The 18,066-nt window shown below is 50.5% G+C and overlaps 11 protein-coding genes across 11 annotated transcripts; 6 read left to right on the forward strand and 5 right to left on the reverse strand.

The window, feature by feature from the left end:
* Positions 1–198: 198 nt before the first annotated feature.
* Positions 199–1,194, forward strand: PHATRDRAFT_40690 (predicted protein; the record flags this gene model as incomplete). The annotated part of the gene is made up of 1 exon (XM_002184623.1): positions 199–1,194. The coding sequence occupies one exon, from the start codon at positions 199–201 to the stop codon at positions 1,192–1,194; it is 996 nt and encodes a 331-aa protein (XP_002184659.1).
* A 256-nt stretch (positions 1,195–1,450) lies between these two features.
* On the reverse strand, positions 1,451–2,101 carry PHATRDRAFT_40691 (predicted protein; the record flags this gene model as incomplete). The annotated part of the gene is made up of 1 exon (XM_002184708.1): positions 1,451–2,101. The coding sequence occupies one exon, from the start codon at positions 2,099–2,101 to the stop codon at positions 1,451–1,453; it is 651 nt and encodes a 216-aa protein (XP_002184744.1).
* Positions 2,102–4,818: 2,717 nt separating this feature from the next.
* On the forward strand, positions 4,819–6,039 carry PHATRDRAFT_40692 (predicted protein; the record flags this gene model as incomplete). Its single annotated transcript, XM_002184624.1, has 1 exon — positions 4,819–6,039. One exon carries the CDS (start codon positions 4,819–4,821, stop codon positions 6,037–6,039), a length of 1,221 nt encoding a protein of 406 aa, XP_002184660.1.
* An 826-nt stretch (positions 6,040–6,865) lies between these two features.
* Positions 6,866–7,742, forward strand: PHATRDRAFT_42329 (predicted protein; the record flags this gene model as incomplete). Its single annotated transcript, XM_002184625.1, has 2 exons — positions 6,866–7,151; positions 7,312–7,742. The coding sequence occupies 2 exons, from the start codon at positions 6,866–6,868 to the stop codon at positions 7,740–7,742; spliced, it is 717 nt and encodes a 238-aa protein (XP_002184661.1).
* Positions 7,743–8,116: 374 nt separating this feature from the next.
* PHATRDRAFT_40694 (predicted protein) lies at positions 8,117–8,644 on the reverse strand (the record flags this gene model as incomplete). Its single annotated transcript, XM_002184709.1, has 1 exon — positions 8,117–8,644. One exon carries the CDS (start codon positions 8,642–8,644, stop codon positions 8,117–8,119), a length of 528 nt encoding a protein of 175 aa, XP_002184745.1.
* Positions 8,645–9,785: 1,141 nt separating this feature from the next.
* Positions 9,786–10,755, forward strand: PHATRDRAFT_40695 (predicted protein; the record flags this gene model as incomplete). Its single annotated transcript, XM_002184626.1, has 2 exons — positions 9,786–9,852; positions 9,965–10,755. The coding sequence occupies 2 exons, from the start codon at positions 9,786–9,788 to the stop codon at positions 10,753–10,755; spliced, it is 858 nt and encodes a 285-aa protein (XP_002184662.1).
* Positions 10,756–11,329: 574 nt separating this feature from the next.
* PHATRDRAFT_49876 (predicted protein) lies at positions 11,330–12,287 on the reverse strand. The gene is made up of 2 exons (XM_002184710.1): positions 11,747–12,287; positions 11,330–11,656 (listed from the first exon to the last, which is right to left on the reverse strand). The coding sequence occupies exons 1-2, from the start codon at positions 12,251–12,253 to the stop codon at positions 11,480–11,482; spliced, it is 684 nt and encodes a 227-aa protein (XP_002184746.1). The 5' UTR covers positions 12,254–12,287; the 3' UTR covers positions 11,330–11,479.
* Positions 12,288–12,907: 620 nt separating this feature from the next.
* Positions 12,908–13,457, forward strand: PHATRDRAFT_6756 (predicted protein; the record flags this gene model as incomplete). Its single annotated transcript, XM_002184627.1, has 2 exons — positions 12,908–13,062; positions 13,160–13,457. Coding segments are annotated over 2 exons (453 nt in total), but the record flags the coding sequence as incomplete, so codon positions are not given.
* Positions 13,458–13,696: 239 nt separating this feature from the next.
* PHATRDRAFT_49877 (predicted protein) lies at positions 13,697–14,632 on the reverse strand (the record flags this gene model as incomplete). The annotated part of the gene is made up of 1 exon (XM_002184711.1): positions 13,697–14,632. One exon carries the CDS (start codon positions 14,630–14,632, stop codon positions 13,832–13,834), a length of 801 nt encoding a protein of 266 aa, XP_002184747.1. The 3' UTR covers positions 13,697–13,831.
* Positions 14,633–15,192: 560 nt separating this feature from the next.
* Positions 15,193–16,947, forward strand: PHATRDRAFT_49878 (predicted protein; the record flags this gene model as incomplete). The annotated part of the gene is made up of 1 exon (XM_002184628.1): positions 15,193–16,947. The coding sequence occupies exon 1, from the start codon at positions 15,346–15,348 to the stop codon at positions 16,945–16,947; it is 1,602 nt and encodes a 533-aa protein (XP_002184664.1). The 5' UTR covers positions 15,193–15,345.
* Positions 16,948–17,020: 73 nt separating this feature from the next.
* Positions 17,021–17,936, reverse strand: PHATRDRAFT_49879 (predicted protein; the record flags this gene model as incomplete). Its single annotated transcript, XM_002184712.1, has 1 exon — positions 17,021–17,936. One exon carries the CDS (start codon positions 17,934–17,936, stop codon positions 17,175–17,177), a length of 762 nt encoding a protein of 253 aa, XP_002184748.1. The 3' UTR covers positions 17,021–17,174.
* Between the last annotated feature and the right edge of the window lie 130 nt (positions 17,937–18,066).

Raw genomic sequence — 18,066 nt, forward strand, 5'->3', positions numbered from 1 at the left:
ACGACCGTCCCGGTTCGAATTTCGACCGACGTGGGCTACCGTCGCCGTCCGCACCGCCTGGGTACGCACCCCTTCTCCACCACGTCCCGTCCGACACCGCAACGCACCCATTGGCAACGGTTGGCGATCTTGATTCGCTACACACGTATACCAATCCTCGTCACGTCGGTGTACGCGTTGGGGTACCAACAGGGCGTCATGGACTGTACCAAGTCTCCGGAAGCCATGCAGGAACAAATACTCCAATCGATTCTCTTATCCGTCGGAGTGAAAGACTCGGGACAGGTACAGATTCTAGCCGAGCGGGATGTTTCCGTCTACAGTGTCTCCCGCGTGCATCAGGTCGCCGCGGTGGGGCACAAAATTATTTGTGCCGCCCGCGAGTACGTCGCGGAACAATTACAGAACGCCATGGACGAGGTCCGGGCCAAGTTACCCCCCGACGTATCCAAAGACGACGCCGCCACGCCGTACGAGAAAGACGCCACTGTACAGTTCTGGTTGGACGCTCGTGTGCGCTTGGAAGGGGAAAAAGTCCGCTCCCGGCCCTGGCAATACGTATTCATCCAAAGCAAACTGCCCAACGCGTTCGTGACAGAAATATTACCCCAACGCATCTTTATTACAACCGCCATGTTGGAACTCACCACCAATGCGGACGAACTCGCCCTCATTCTCGGACACGAAGTCTCCCACCTCATTTACGGACACGTCAGTCAAGCCAACCAGGTCGAAACCATGTTGCGCACGCTGGAAGTCTTGTTGCTCACCGTGGATCCCACCTCCGGTGTACTCGCTCTGGGAGTCATCGGCTTGCTAGCCGGATTGCGCAAGGCGGCCGCCGCCGCTTTTTCACGCGAACACGAGCAAGAAGCGGATGATCTGGGATTGATCATTGCCGCCCGGGCCTGTTTCGATACCGTCAAGGGCGCCGAAGTCATGCACGCCATGCATCAGCACAGTATCAGTGCGGGGACGGAACTCGTCCGGGACAGCAATCTCGTACGCTTGTACGATACCCACCCACCCTCGTTGGAACGGTACCGACTTTTGAAGGAAAAATCCGTCGACGAGAATTATACAAAATACTTGGATCGACAGTGTGCCACCGTCTCGAGTCGCCTGCGGGAAGCCTTGTGGGGAAGTCCTTCCCCCAAGCCACCAAAAAACGGTACCGTAGTGGAGAAAAAGTAAACGATTGTATTCGTTCGCCATTCTACAGCTAGAACAACGGCGACGACGAATTGCCGTGTCGAACTTTAGAGAACCGAACGGAAACACCGGGATGCATTGCGGTGATTTCTGACAATCCGACGGATCGAAACGAAGATCTTACTCATTTCAGACAGCCTCTAAAAGCGCCAAAATGTATCCTATTCACAGTCAAACCATACAGCACTTTACTTTAAAATTGCGGTTCATACTCTGGTCAAAAATGCAAAATCGGCGGTCAAAAATCTATAGCCAGGTCTACGCTCGTGGCGGAACTGGGGCCCTCGAGAATGTCAACGTCGGACGCGTGCGTATCGAGTATCACCATGTCGGGTAGCCCTGCCTTGGTGCGCGCTTCCACAATCTCCGAGGCGTCGTGACCTCGCAAAATAGATCGGTGGCCAGGGATTCGGATACCTAGACTGAGGATTGCACTGGCAATCACGGCGCACCCCATCCACAAAAAGGCACGGCGATAGTTCAACTCCCGGAAAAGGAGTGCAAACGCAACGCCTCCTAAATTCCCTCCCGCTCCGACGATCCCCGTGACGGATCCAGCCACGCTATGATCCACGTACGGGACAATCGCGTACGAGGCACCTTCCGCGGCCTGGACAAAGACGCTAAACATCATCATGGCAAAAATAGCGCCGGCCAAGGTGTGCGTGTAGGCAAATACAATCACCAGCAAGCCCTCGGCAACGAACATGATGACCTGGCACCATAATCTTCCACGCATTCCAGCGTAGGCGCTGGTCCTGTCACTGCAGTAACCGCCGATACCTCGTGCAAAAAGATTGATAAAGCCAAAGATACTGGCAATTGCGGCAGCACTTTCGGTAGATTGGCCAAATTCTTCTTTGAAGAAGAGAGCAGCAGCCTGAGTCATGGTAATTTCTACACCAAAGCACGTCCCGTATTGTACACTAAGCAACATTGTATTCAGATTGCAAGCTCCTCTAGCTAGTGACCGCGACGCTGACACTGGTTCGACAAGGCCTTGCTTCCTGCGTTTACTAATGTTGCCTTTTGGCGTATCGTCTCCAAACGCAACGACTGCAAATGCCATGGCAAGCGACATAACGGCAGGGAGCGCGACGGACCATCGCCATGCACATTCCGACGGAGATGATTTATCTTCGCTGATTCGTTTCAGGAGTGGGAAGACTATGCTTCCTATTACCAGCTGAGCCACTCCACCACCAACGTTCCCCCAGCCCGCTGCGAGTGCGTTTGCCGTTCCAGCAATTTCCTTACAGAAAAAGCTGGTCGTCCAATACTGACAAGTCACAAAGGCCGACCCAGCAACGCCGATAAAGAGACGACACAAATACAGACTTGTGGCATCTTGAACCAATACACCACTCAAGGCCGTCGGTATAGCTGCAGCCAACAGAGTTCCGCACATTGTAACCCGCGCCCCGTACTTATCATTGAGCGGTCCAACTACAACACGGGTCAGCGCGGACGAGGCGACGGCCAGGATCGACGGAGGTCCAAACTACTTCGCGGCTAAGATCCAGTGTTTCCGCAACCTCACTTAGTAGCGGAGTCAGGGCAAACCATGTGAAGAAGGCCACGAAAAAGGAAGCCCAGGCCAGATGAAAGGCTCGCATGTGAGGCCTGGCGGCGCTGAACAGAGGGATTTCGACCGCTCTGTCCTCCTGCGTGGGATCTACTTGCAGTCTGTACACGGAATATTTGGAATCCGGTGCACCACGATCGGTGCAACCCTGTTCCCTACTTTCTGACCCATGCAGAGATAATTCCTGTGATTCTTGCTGCCATGGCCAAGTTGCTACGCATGTTTCGAACGCGACTTCCTGGGCCAAGGATCGACATGTGGGTTCCTCGCCATCCTCTCTACCACAACATTCGGGAAATCGGTGTTTGTCCGGAGCATCGTCACATCCCATTCGTAATGATCCGGGATCGACGTTCAACCCCATGGAATCATCATTAGCGGTAGCGGCAGCACATTGCGTTTTTATATCGTGCAACGAGAAATCTGTAGGAGGACGAATGAGTGCGGCCACGGAAAGAGGAGAAATCGGTCCACTTTCTATGCAGCCGTGCGAGACGGTGCGATGCTTCGGTTTCCGCGAGAAATCCGTATCGTCGTCGTCAATGGCTCGCGGCTTCAGAGAAGCGGACGGCGGCCTGGAACCTTTCAGCATGGTGCTTTGTCACATCACATCAGGCTTGGAAGCCTGGTCGAACAAACGAACGGTAGAACTCCGTCTGGAAATTGCGAAATTGTATTGACTTCGGATGCGACACGTTTCCCCACAGGGTACCTCGATGCTCGCGCTCCTACGACAGACTGATTCCGTGGTGCATACGGTAACATAAATCCAAAGGTGTGTCTGTAGTTTCACTGTCAATCCCAGGTATCGGAAGAAAAGAGAATCGTGTCACTATCCTTTCTGTGCTGAACAGCCGACTGTGCGATCAATTAATGAAGACGGGAGTTTTGCAGACTGCTTTTCGCGCGTCGCAGCCAATCCAATTGTTCGAATTTTGTTTCGATTTTCTCTCTATAAGTGTTGTAGGTCAATTTATGAAATGAGTTTCTTCCGTGCTTCCGGAAGTAGAGCTAAAATATTGACATAATCTGAAGCATTCGTCACACTGACAATTTGAACCCATAAGTAGTCCGAAATAGAAGGACAGTCACAATAAGTTTCAGAACGGAAAGCCAGAGTAAGAATTAATGTTTAATTGTTAGCATATTTATATTTGGTCCATAAGTAACTTTAAGCCTTCCTGGCAATGTAGTGAAGATACCACCCGACTGCCTTTAATTAACCATAGGATCCATCAGAGGCGCCCCTCTCGACGTGCGTGCTCGATCGTCTACGCAAACCTTCAAAAAATCAGAAGTGACGACGTGTTTATGCATCGCAATGGCAACCGTCTAAAGCAATTGCTTTTGCATCGTTTCGATACGCTGTTTGATAGGTATGGCCAAAGTTCCCCAAAGGAACCATCAATGTTGGCGAGCTTATTTCTTTCTTGCTGAAATTTGTGTGGCCGCTTGTACCAAAACATTGGCGGCCACGAATCCGACAACTATCCGATTGGTCACAATTCGAAGGTGCACAGAAAGCTACAACCGGGGTAAACCGATGGCGATATAGTACGACATATGCCTAAAATGACAATAACGGTATATAAAAATATCGAAAAAAGGTTACGTGGCTAATAAGTGATGATCGTTAGATAAAAGCAATCGGGGCATAAGCGGAGCTTTCATTGGCATAAGCGGAGTTTCCATTAGCAAAAAACTATCTTTCGCCAACTTACTTACCGTTGATCATTCCAAATATTGCTTTTAACTTGTAACCACAACTCCAACTTTTAAACGATCGCCGAAATAGAACTCCTATTCATTTCTTTACTTTCTATGTAGTGAGAGATCCTTGTATATCAAAACATCTCGAAACATCGATGCATCCATCGCTCATTATCGCGCAAATACCGACTCCCACAATATAGAAACTGCCGCAACCGATAGAGAGCTACCGAAGCACATCCACACCATCGGCTAGAGAACAAACCGGAGCTAGTGCACAATCCGCTGTCAACCCCTTTGAGACTACCACCATGCGTTTTTCTATTTTTGCGTTGCTCGGCGCCATTTCGGCCTCGTCCCTTCTGCCTGAACTGACGGGGGCTCTTCCAAACGGCGATACCACTTACGAACAGCAAATCGGACGCCTGGACAATGCGGCTCGCTCATCCGGCCGTATGTTGATGAAGAACCTGAGGATGGATTTAAGCGACAGGCAGGTTAGTACAAAGTCGCCTGCCCCACTTGTGACTTCTCCTCCAACAGCCCAGCCGACATCATCTATTAAGCAAGCTTCCTCCAAAGTCCCGTCCGACGGTTCCAGTAGCCCTAGTTCGAAATCGTCTCCAACCTCACCGGAGACAGACATGCCAGCATCTAATGCTTCCAAGAAAAGCAGCAAATCCAGATCTCCGACATCGCCGAATCCGAAGAGCGCGAAAGCTACGGTATCTCCCGATCAAACTCCGTCTGACTTCCCCTCCGAAGTTCCTACTGGTCCCAGTGCGAAGTCCTCTGTGGCACCGGCAGCCACCAAGAAGAGCGGCAAGGGAGGGTCCCCGACATTGCCAAATCCGAAGAGCGCGAAAGCTACGGTATCTCCTGATCAGACGCCGTCCGACTTCCCCTCCGAGGTTCCTAGTAGTCCCAGCGCAAAGTCTTCCGATATATCAAAGGTGAGCGCTTCCAAGAAGAGCGGCAAAGGCGGGTCCACGACATCGCCGAATCCGAAGAGCGCAAAAGCTACGGTATCTCCGGATCAGGCTCCGTCCGATGTCCCCTCTCCGGTTCCGAGTAGTCCGAGTGTGGAACCTTCTTCTGACGCACCGGTGGCCGATACTTCCATCACTTCCAAGAACGGTAGCAAGACCGGGACTCCGACCGTATCGAAAAATCCAAATCAAGCTCCGACCGCAGTCCCTACGAGTCCCGCTACTATTCCGCCGTTTACCTTCTCGTTACCACCAGTGTTGACTTTGCCGCCAGTCAGCGAATTGCCAAAGATCCCTACGCAGAAAGCTGATCAATTACCACTTCCGAAACTACCCAGAACAAAAAAGGGAACCAAGAAAAGCTTGACTAAAAGCACCGCTGATTTGCCTCCAGTGATGGCTCTACCGCCAGTGATCGATTCGCCGAACATCCCCAGCAAGAATAGTAACGTGATAACCGTTCCGAAAGTACCCGAAACGAAAAAAGCCACGACCAAAGGCTTGACCAAGACCACCAACTCGTTGGAAATTCCCGCCTTCTAACGTGTCCGGGCAAGACAATGGATGTCATTGATGTTGTCGCTGTCCTACAGAAAATGTGTAACGTTACCAGAAGTCCACCAAAGTGTCTGTGGAAAGGGTATTTCATTCTGTCAGTCCTCGTTTACATCTAAAAGCAGAATCCATGCAAACAAAAAACTAAATGGAATTAGAGTTCAATCCTACGTATTGTTAACTATTGCGTTGTAGTCGATCAGTTGAGTCTAAATAATATGTAGTGTCCGAAAATTTGGCTTGTAGGGAGGCGATTTCGGAGCGAGCGATGGTACACAAAGTAGAAAGTAGCTGTCGTGCTCACTAATACAAGTCTTTCTCTTGCCTTTCCCAAAGGATGGGATGTGTCTGGTATCTGTCGCAAGGACGTTTCGTTGGCTAAATCGATTCACGAATACGATTGACTCAGTACGGGCACCTCGTCAGCCCCTTGCCTGCCCTGACTGTGTTGCGCCAACATCCCGCGTCCCTGAGATTTCGCCGAATCCGTCGATCACGAAATCTCCTCACGCCTCCCTGCAGCACTGTCTATCAACGACAACAGTCCCACAGCGTGTCTACGCAACCTCTCGTCGGCTCTCACTGACTTGGAGTTAGCAATTGCCAATACAATACTAGAGTGCTCCTTGTTGTTAGTATTGTCCCAATGAAGATTACTTTTGTTTCGTCCCTGTTGCTGGGAATTGTCCTGGTGGGAACCAGTCACGCCTTTGTCCCACCCGTTCCCGTGACGCTCTCCTCCACCCGCACGGCATACTCCACCACCACCGCCCCACCCCGACCGTACGCTCGATTCCCACTCTCCTCACGGCACATGATTGCCGAGTCCGTGTCGGTTGTCGTGGAATCCGCGGCGACGATCGTGGCCGACGCGGCGGCCACGCAAACGGCTCCTCCGGAACTGGGAGGCATTTCCTATTCCAAAGCAAGTTACTACACAATTCTGGGATTGTACGCCTTGAGTTTTCCTGGACTCTGGTCCACCGTGGCGCGATCGACCAAGGCTAAAATCAAGAGAAAGACCTACGTGTCGGCCGGGGAAAAAGCGGACGGAACGCAAGGATTGGGACTGCGACAACAAGCGGGAGAAATCATGGCCTGTACGTTCTGGGTGATGATGTGTATGTGTGTATATGTGTGTATATGTGGTACTACTGTAGTATGTGTGTATACTCGTGTCAGAGTGTGTGGAGACGAAACCTTTGGTGACTCCCGACTCACTCTTGCGTTTTGGTTGGTTTCGTGTACCCACACGTACAGACATGAAAGCCAACAATTACGAAGTCGTGGATGCCGGTGAGACGATTACCTTTCGTGGAGTCATTCCGCGCAGTCTTTCCCAGGCGCTCTTTTTGTCCTTCGTCACTATTTTTGGTATGCTGTCACTGGCGTTGGTGTTGAACATTCAGTTCAACGACCTGGAGCTACCCCTGATTGGCAAACCCAACTGGTACCTGTTAGCATTGTTGGGACCCTACGCGGGTATTTACTACTGGCAGTCCGGGGACCGTGTCGACGACTGTTCGGTAAAACTGGTCACCAACGAGGAAGAAACGGAAAACGAAATTACGGTACAGGGATCCGAAGAGGAACTCGAGCGAATGTGGCGCACACTGGGCTGGCAAGAAAAAGGTATGGTCCGAGTGGATGGTCTTTTGGACAAGAAGATGGGTACCGTGGAGACGAAATGAAATCCCACCGTTGGTTCGATTCGAGCGTAGACGACTGTGAGATAGTGAATCGTATCGTATTGTTTGTATCGTATCTGCTACTTTTAACATTTAGGGTATTACCTGCATCGGAAAACACCCACTACACCCACATACGTATTTTTCGTGGTCCACCAAATCACTCGTTCTCGCTTCCTCCGAGACCACCGGTCAACGCGACCGTATTGTGGACCACCGCAATACGGCGTTCTACGCGAGACACTCCCCACGCAAGTTTCGTTTCCCTCTTCCCGAAACTTGCCCGTTCCCGCCTGGTGTGGTGGGTTTTGCTTGCCATTAGGGTGACTGACATTCCTGGCCTGGGAACGTCCATGGTTCATGTTAGACGGACCACGTCACACAGACTTGGCGCGCTTGGCGTCCCGCAAGGTCGGTAGGGACCGGAGACGAGGGCGAGGTGCGAGAAGCCCCACCCGCCGATCGGGGCATCCGTCCACTCGTGGCGCACCAGGCCAGGAATCGTCTTCTTCGGAATAATCCTCAATAGGGATAAACGCAATCGTGTTCCTTTCTGGAAGAATCCTTGGCCGCCTCGTGTGTAGGTGTGCCGCGACCCGCTGAGAAGTAGGTCTCAACCGGAAGGGCAATGCTAGCTTGGGCAGATTTGGTGGTGAGTCCGGTAGCATTGGCATAAGCGGACTACGGCCTCGATTGGCGAAATACACCAGCTCGGAGGATTCGGCGTCGCTCGCAGAGCTACTTTGGTGCGAATGTGGACGAGAATTCCACAGTCCGGCGCTTAATTTCCTCTCGGGAGTAGCGCAGTTTTGGTCTTCGCACGACCCTGAAGGATGAATCGGTGTACTACCGGACCTTGGTGTACTCACCGCCATGTTGAGAATAGATTCTTCCGTTAACTTCATGGCACAAATTTGGGACGAAAAAAAGAGAAAACAACGGGCAAACAACGCTCTACGGGGCTCCGCCAATTTCATAGAACAGACACCAGCGGGAGACGGACCTCTATGGAAGCAAAAAAATAATCATTGCTCCTGACTCTTCAACCCGCCCATGTACGACGGACCTCGAATTCTCGAAAAAGCCGCCCGCGAAATAATTTTAGTTCAATCGTTGCAGTGACAAATATGAGGAGCCCCGCCAATCTCTTTTTCAGAAACGGCATGGTTGCTTACTAAAAAATGAGTGATGAACAAAGTGCGTGTTTGTTCGACAACAGTGACGTGTTGCTCTCTGTCCTTAAATAGGTCTAGAAAGAGACGGTGAACGATTTCTACAAAATGGATCCAGCATCGCTGACGTGTTCCAGCGTTGTTTACTACGGGTTCCGATGTGGAGTAATCTTCCAGTCCTCCGTTTCCACAATTCATGAAATAGTATGCAAACAGTCGGAATCGATTAGATCATCTAGCTGTGTCATTTTTTCAACGGCAATATGACAAAAGGAATGAATACAGAACGAGTTGGAAGGTTATTCAAAAGACATATCATCTGATATATTTCTGAATCAGGTTGATGTGGCAGTAGTGACTCATTTTGCTCGCGTTTTATGGAAAAGTCCGTCGCTCTTGGTCAGTCGACTCACTGGCCAACAAGGAGAAGAGCTGGCGTCGTTGACGACGACAACGACGACGGCAGCAAAATTTCGTTCTGGTGCCTACCTTACACACACACACACACACACACACACACACACACACACACACACACACAAACACCCAGCATCCATTGGAACGAAATGCGCCGAGAGAACTCTTGGCAGAAACGACACCGGAAGACCACTCATCATTTTCGAAAAATAACACAGCTTCGGCACAAACAACATTCTTTGGCACGAACGACCAACCATAAAGGCTCTACTTTGGAGATGAGGAAAGAATTCCGTGTCCGAAGCGGCATCATCCTGCTTCTCTGGCCAGGGTTTTTGATGTACGTTGCTGGTGCCTTTATTACAGTTTCTATAAATTCGAAACAATCGGTGTTGCACGCTGCTGTGGTTCCACCGCAGTCCAATAGAGAAAATTCCAATCAACAATCGGAAGAACCATGGTGGAAGATACCTGCGAATCTCTGGTCGCCTTCTACAGCTCATTTTACAGAAGAGAAAGGAGCGGTTACCCTCCATACGTACCAGCACAATGGATATACTCTAACGTATCAGTACAAGGCCGCTACGAGTGTAGAATACCGAGACCAACCGCCCATTTTACTGATTCACCCGGTAGGTATCGGCATGTCGAGTTGGTTCTGGAAGCGTTTCTTGAGTACTTGGCAAGGACCAGCCGTGTACGCTGTCGATCTGATTGGCTGCGGAGTCAGTCACGGAGCCGATGCTTGGAATCCGGAAGAGAAAGGCATGAGTTTTCCTCTTGGATGGGTCAAGGGATGTGAGGCGTTGATGGAGCAAGTCATTCTCCGGAGTCACACGAAACCCTTTTCGCTCGGCAAGCGGTACCCGACTTGTACCATCATGGTTCAAGGGGGCCTTGCTCCAGTGGGTGTATCCTTGGCGTTTCGGAATTCCCAAACTGTTGATCGGCTAATCTTGGCGTCTCCACCATCTTGGAAAGACATGACGACGGCCGTTCCCGAACGTGAATTGGCCCGCAATTACAACTTTTTGAAAAGTCCACGTTGGGGCAATTTGGCCTTTCGATTCTTGGAAACGCGTGAAGCGGTCGAATTCTTTTCCAACGCCTTCCTTTTTGAAAAAGGATGCGATGCTGAGTGGTTGAACGAATGCGTCACCGAAATGGGCGTGGCGGTGCGTCCACCGGTGCAGGTCTTCAACGCTGGTTTTTGCATGCACCGTTCCTACGCCGAGGAGCTGGAGTCTTTGTCTCAACCCGTCCTGATTTTACAAGGCCGAGACGACAAAGCACGACTGTCCGAACGAGCGTTATACGAAACCAGTATTCCCACCTGTAGAATTGAGACCTTGCCGGGAAAGAATGTTTTGCCGTGGGAGTCACCCGATGCGGTCGGTCTGGTCGTCCGAGAATTCTTGGGGTTGTAGAGGGAATCTACTTTATTAAAGTTACAAAATGGAGCGAGCTGAATAATGCTCGGTTTCATGGAGAGAAATAGAGCGTATACAAATTGGAAAATGCGAATGCGTTGCCAAATTGCAGCTCTCCTTCTTTACCGGAACAAAAAGAGGCACGGCAAGAATTATCACGATACGGCGCAAATCGAGGGGAAGCTCTTGTGCTGGTTGAATCGATGGTTCCGCATCTTTCAAGTACTGGACCATTCTTTGTTTTGCTTTGTGACAGAGTGGCATAAAGGCATATCGTAGCATGGTGGTTCAGCGCGCTATATTGATCTTGTTACGATACCAAGAGCCCGTTGAGATACCGTCGACATGTCCTGATGCCCGCCATAGTTAGGTCACTCCGGGAAATGGATTGTGAGCTTTCTTGATTTCTAGCACATTTAGAGAACACATTTGTTCACAATTGGCTCTGTTCTCGTTTGACCCTGTTTATTGTGCGAACATATCTATCTACTGTTGGTCTGCACAAGTTATGGAAATGAGCTGTGACATTTAAAAAGTGTAGAAGCAGGTCAAAGGTCACATGCTGAATGCGAAAACTCCCTTAAAATAGTTATTATCTCTGTGTGTTTGCGTGCATCCTTAGCAAATTTAGCTTTTAGCTGCAGAACCGATTGGTGCTACCTATGATTATGACGCTTTTGGGATCCTTTTCAGTTGGGTTGAACGCCTCATGCCAAATCGATTAAAACCCCGGAATCCGGAGCTGATCGCAGTATCTCCACAGTATGACGGGTGAGACTAGGGCGTCCACCTCGTGCACGATGCAGTTTCCAACGTTCCAAGATTGGACAATTTTTGCGTCGGGGCCGACCGTTACACCGCCATCTTCCTTGGCTCCCCATCCCAAAAGCCCTCCCGACTGTACGGAATTGAAGGATCACATTAGATTCAAGGAATGGCGGAGGTGGCGCAGAATAGAAAGTTACGTTCTTTGAATCCCAACACCTACCTTGGTGCGACCAACGGGGACATCACCACCCAGACTCTTGACACCACCAATCGCCAACACCGGCTTGCCATCCTGTTTGGGAACGGTCCAGTTCTCGCGAAATAGCCGGGTCGCCGTCAGGGGTTCGCTGGCGACGACGTGGTAGGCCCCCATCTTTTCGGCCGTTTCGAGATTTCTCGGATCTTGGAGCTGTGCACGTTTCTTGTCACCAAGATTCGCAAAGGCTTCGGTGTTAGGAGCAAACAGCGTGTATCCTTCCGTGTTCGATTCCCGTAACGTCTTCATGACCTGGGAATTTTTGCCTATCAAAGCCAAAAATTCTGGATACTTCGACTGCAAGAACTTCTCCACGTTCGAAATCTCGCTGGTTTGCTCTGGTGTCGTACTGTAAAAGATCGTTCGATAGCGAACTCCCGTATTCTGAAGTCCGATAGGAGTCACTTGAAAGGCGGCGCTCCGGCCGAGAAAGCTGAGCACGGCAAATAAATATGCTACTGAAGTTTTCATTTTGCGTCGGCTATGTGATTCCTGGGTGCGTGCTGAAAAGTTTTGTCTAAGTGCAAACTGACAGTGAACAAGAAATCCATTTACCTGATCTTTGATGGAGACTACCATCGGAAGAGCCTTTTTTAAGAGTTAGCCTCAGGAATGAAGCGTCGCGAGGTTTACAGTTAGATCACTGTTAATTGTAATCCAAAATTGTGCCAAAATATCTACGAGATGCCCTTCCGACATACATATTCAATAACATGAATGTCTTTTTGCCTGTCTGCTTTCCCCCACGAGAAAACTTCGACTTCCAATTGCGATCGGAGGTTCATTAGTTTTGTACGACACTTTTGGACCATGAGAATCATGCCTTCGAAAGGTCTTGGTTCACTGCTTCTTAGTGGCGCACTCATTATTCACTTCGCAGAAAGCTTATCGACCGATGTACCGTTTAAGCAGCTTAAGATATCGTTTGTCACTGGCAACGCTATGAAGGTAATTTGACGCCCGACGCAGACTCACAGGAATAGAATATGTCAACGATGTCCATCTAATTCACATCATCTCCTCTCTGATTGGTATCAGACATTGGAAGTCAAGCAGATTCTAGCAGATCATGGTGCTACAAAAGGACCCACACCAGAGACTTCCTTGGTTGATTTACGGACGGTGCAAGTCGACCTACCCGAAATCCAGGAAGTCGACACCATGGCGATTGCCAAAGACAAGGCGCTGTTGGCGGCACAACTCGCCAACGGTCCCTGTCTAGTAGAGGATACCTCTCTCAAGTTCACGGCTCTTGGGGGTATGCCCGGCCCTTATATAAAGTGAGTGTGGCCTTCTGTGGCATGTGAGTCGGCGTGTACTAAATCCCTCGGGATCTTATGTCCGCATCATGAATCTTGCCTTATTCTTTCACTTTAGATGGTTCCAGGAAAAGCTCAGATCCGAAGGACTGTACAACATTCTAGCTGCTTATGAAGACAAGACTGCCGTCGCGGTCTGTACCTTGGCGTTTTGTCCGGCGCCCCACGCGGATCCCGTTTTGTTTACCGGCGAATGTCACGGTCGCATCGTGGAACCTAATCCTGGCCGTGGCTTCGGTTGGGATTCCATATTTGTACCGGACGGCTGCGATGAGCCCTTTAGCCAAATGAGTTTGGCCGAAAAGAATCACTTAAGCCACCGGGGAAAAGCGGTCCGACGATGGGCCGATTGGTTGGGCCGCAACCAGGACGCATTGTGGGAGCGACAAGAAGGAAGGCAATCATTGCCGGGTCATAAAGGACTCGACTTTCGAGTGCAGTTTCCCGAGCAATAGTAGCGATGTGACTAAAAGAAAAATAGCTTTCCCCTGAAAGGCGGTTTGCGAGCAGTGACAAAACAGTCAGGTCTGTACGGTTCCGGATAACTTGAACTGTTTGTCCAGAAATATTGTAAGTACAACAGTTTCATTAACTTAAAGCAAGTAACTTGGCTTTATTATGAGCAAACGTCAAATGGAAAACCAAAAGATTACTTTCTACTTTTACACGCACACCGAGTCCAAGGGAAGATTCTGTGTATGTATTGCGTTCTTCGAAAACAACGTGCAGTCTACAAACCTAGATGTGCGGCGCCGATTAAATATCCCGCATACGCGGAAAACAAATGCCACAGTCCGTGAAGTATCATGTACGTCCGACCCTCCTCGTATACCCAGCATAGTCCCAAGCAAACCAGCGATACAGCGCCGTATTCGAGCCCTTCTAGGGGAAACGATGGACTCGAAAATAAATAGACTGACGCCGTCAAGATGGAAAGGGCAGCAAATGCATAGTCGACCAAAAGCGCCAGCCGAACCACTGGAGCTCCCATTTCACCCTGGACTTGCAACTGATTGTAATGGTAATTGAAGGACGCGATGGCCGTCACGTCGGTCAATAGACCGAACCACAGATCCCCTTGCAATGTCAGGACTAGACCCGCCAATGCGTAGGCCATATTGGTGGCCAAGAATCCCACCCCCGGTACGGATTTTTCGGTATCTGGGCTAAGGTTGGCGTACGACAAAGCCCATCCGGATGTAGCGCCATCCAAGATTTGTTGCGCTGGTTGAGTCAACGACGTCAACTGTGCCAATCCAAAATTTGTTTCGCCCAACCGCTGTTCCGTTGAGGCGTTTTCCTTCTCCAGCGAAAGAAGGGACTTCAGATCCCAGTCGTCGTCCGTTTTACCATACAGGGAAGAAGACGCTCGCTTAGGTACCTTTACGTTGTCTCGTCCCAATAGGGAGAAACGACCCGAAGCAATCGTATTCGAACGAGATGGAAGACTGCTCGTCCTCGTAGACGGTTCTAAATGAAAGGATCGGGCTGTTCCCCCCAGGGCTAGGATTATACAGCATATTGATGTCATCATTCGTAGAGCTACAAGACACGGCAACGATTGACTGTGTGTCGTCATGGTCAACGTTGTGACGAAAGGAATAGAATTTGGTAACTTGAAATGAAACAATCGTGTGGAAAGGTGTGACCACGGCTATGAAGACTCTTTAGCGGTCGAACTTCAAAATGAACTAGATCATGTAAACACTTCCTTTCGTCTCAGAAGAGGGGGGGGGGTATAGCGACGTCAGCGAACTTGGAATCCAGATGGCACGGCCAGACAAGCCAGAATCTCCTGATTTCGATGGCGCACTCTTTTTGCCTAATGTAAAAACTGGTTGGCGGGAAGATTCGGCGAGCGACTGGCTTTGTTACGGCTTGTGCCACGATTACGGCTCGTCAACGGATATTACAGTTATATGGACAAATTCGTTTGTACTTACTGTTCATACCAATTTGGTTCGATGCTTAACAGACGATAGCTCATCAATATCCTGAACCTTTCTTTCAGAAAAGTGTCCCCCAAAGATGAATGAGACACATACCAAATCAAATTTCGGCATGAGTACACCGTCTCATTACTGTATTGCTCGATCTTATCCCTTCTGCGAAAGACTTTCACGTTCGTACCAGCGAACACAGCACGGAGATTTCGTATTTGAAAAAAACGTATGGACCAGAAGGCAACAAACATAGTTTGACATTGTTCGTGTTGCTCACTTGGAGAGATCATACCGCACTGCAATGAAAGACAGAGCCATGCCTTCCTTCCGTTTGCCTCTACTTATGCTTTTGTCCCTTTACTTTCCTATGGATATACTCTCAAAGACTGATCTATCAAGCTGTATGGAAGCTATGCAACTAGCCGATCAAAACAGAGACGGTCTTATTTCCAGATCCGAGTACGTCAACCTCATGACGACCCTGAGTCCGTACGAGTCATGTCCAGATTCTCGCCTCGGCGGCGACCTTTTAGGAAACGGCTCCTTCCATTTGGCGTTTTCGTCTTTGGCTTGCCTCTGTCTGCGCTACACGAATGATCGGAATTGTTGTACAGAAGCGGGGGAAGAAAACGGCACCGGTCCCGTTCTCGTGTTGGGGAACGTGTACCCCAAAGCCTATACCGAGCGCGTTTGTGCGACGCTCGCCGGTACGCTCGACGATGAATGTGCCCCTCCACCAACTTTGTCGCCTGCAGTGTTACTTTTGGAAACACCCGTTACCGCAGCGGCGGCACCTACTGCGGGTCGACCAGAAGCCTCTCAACCACCGACTGTAAGTCCCAACTTTCGTCCGTCATCCAACCCGACTGCACCACCAAGGGAATCGATTTTACCTACACCAACGAGTCTATTCAATAGTGGAGGGGTTGAGGACGGAGGCAACAATGGCTCCCTGGTTGATGCGAACACAGACGACCCTAATCGAGGACTGACCATAGCCTTGCCCATTGTGCTCCTTTTGACACTCATCGGCACGCTTGCCTTTTGGGCAAACCGGCGGCGTTCACGTGCGCGCGATCGTGAGTTCAGCTCTCTGGCGTTGGGTTATTGGAACAAGGGACGCGGTACGGGTGGCGAACAACCATCGCCGTCCGACAATTTCGACAATCGTACGACCTGTACAAAATCAATCGAAACGCCAGGATGCGTGTGGGTCTCTGAGTTAAAACTCCCATTGTCCTTGGAAATGCATACGCCACAGCGTTCTGTTAACCTACAGAATAGTTTTGAAATGAATCACAGGGGCATCGATGCAAAAACCCAGGTTTCTTTAGGTTCCCTTGGCGTATACGAATCAGGAAGCGAAACCAGTACCGGTGTGGTTGTGGTCGGGGAGTTGGCGCATCCCAAAATCCGGCGAGATCGGGAATTTTCATCTCCCTTGGAAAGCGAGGGGTCGGAGATTGACGAGGAATTTTTATCGGAACAGGACGTTGACGAAATTTCCTCGCTGGCGACAACGTCAGACGATTACGATTGTGATTCAAATTACACTCTGTATCGAGCATGTGATGCCGTTCCCGAGAAGAACCAGAACGATTCGTATACGCCAGGGGATAAGGCTAAGCAGACGCCGCCCCCTCATGGTGTGAGTAGGCAGCGGCGTCCTTCCGCAATCCCAACCGTTGGTATTGCGACGAGCCCGATTGTACTAGTCAACACAACGCTGCATGCGGCAGCAACGGAATACCCAGACCAAGGTCCAACACCTGCGTTCCAATACGCGGAAGAGGGAAATGACAGTGACTCGCAAGCAGATTTTTCGTTCCTCGATTACAGTCTGAAGCAAGCCGCGTGGCTAGACTTTCAGCCCGGTGCGGCACCAGAAGAAGGTCTGCCGTAAAATATACGGTCCACGGAGTTAAGAACTCTACAGTTTGACAGTTGGAACAGTCCTGTCAGCAGAATTTCTTTTTGAACATTAGTCTGTTTACTCGGGGGGTTTAATACTTGTAAGCGTAGTCGGGGATAGTCAATTGAGAGTGCCGACAGTTGAAGAAAAAAACGAGGTGCATCCAGGATGGCATAGTGATTTGTCCGTCAAATGAGGACGGTGTGATGGTGTGTTCTTTATTCGGGCGTCGCGCTAGGGATACGCTTCCACAGTGCGAGGCCTCCGCCGCCACCCCGTGCCGTGGCGATATTTTCGTCGGCCGAAATCCAGTTGAAGAATGCCTTCTTGTCCCGTTTGGTGTTGACCACGTTGGACTCGCTGCCTAATCCGGACTTGGCCCCCAAATTGGCGGCTTCTCCTTTTTTTAGCGTCACGTCAAAGAAATTCAATAGCAAGACCTTATCAAAATCGAACTCGAGTTTGCGTTTTTGCAAATCAAACTCCATGGTTCCCGAAAAGCGCACGGCGGGAAAGTCTCCGAAATAGATTCCGTTTTCGATTTCCATTGGTTCCTTCGTCGTCCGAAAACTCTGCACGGCCTTGATGGGAAAGTAATTGATTTTCCCGTACTTTTGTTGCGTCTGCGCCGTCCCGGTGGTAAAGACGAGACGCCAGTCGCCGTCCAGCGCCCGGAGCGTAGCCTCGGCCGTTGCGGGATAATCCTCCCGCGCCCGACGTCGCATGAGTGTTTCCAACTCCGCCAACGCCGTGTACACCTGTTCCGAGTCTTCCGTTTTGGTATCGGCGGCGCGCGTCAACAAGGCCACGTGCGTCTCCAGCGACGCGGGGTCTGCCGACGTCCGGCTCGCGAGGAACGGGAAGGCGTGACGGAAGCCCGGGGGCTGCGTGAGAGTCGGTAGCCACGCGGTGGACCGCGACAGCAGTGTCGCCACGAGGAAGAGTACGCAACGCGTTGTGCGATTTGGTGTCGGAAGCATAGTTCGATGCGGATAGTGCCTGTAGAGTACTAGAAACCCGCATCACCAAACGTGGAGGTGCGCTCACAGTCAAGCAGGATTCAGGGGGATGAGCCGGCGCGGGTTTGTGGATCTCGAAGTACAGACGGGC

The sequence above is a fragment of the Phaeodactylum tricornutum genome, chromosome 25, assembly GCF_000150955.2.
Source record: "Phaeodactylum tricornutum CCAP 1055/1 chromosome 25, whole genome shotgun sequence".
In the NCBI taxonomy this organism is placed as follows: domain Eukaryota; phylum Bacillariophyta; class Bacillariophyceae; order Surirellales; family Neidiaceae; genus Phaeodactylum; species Phaeodactylum tricornutum.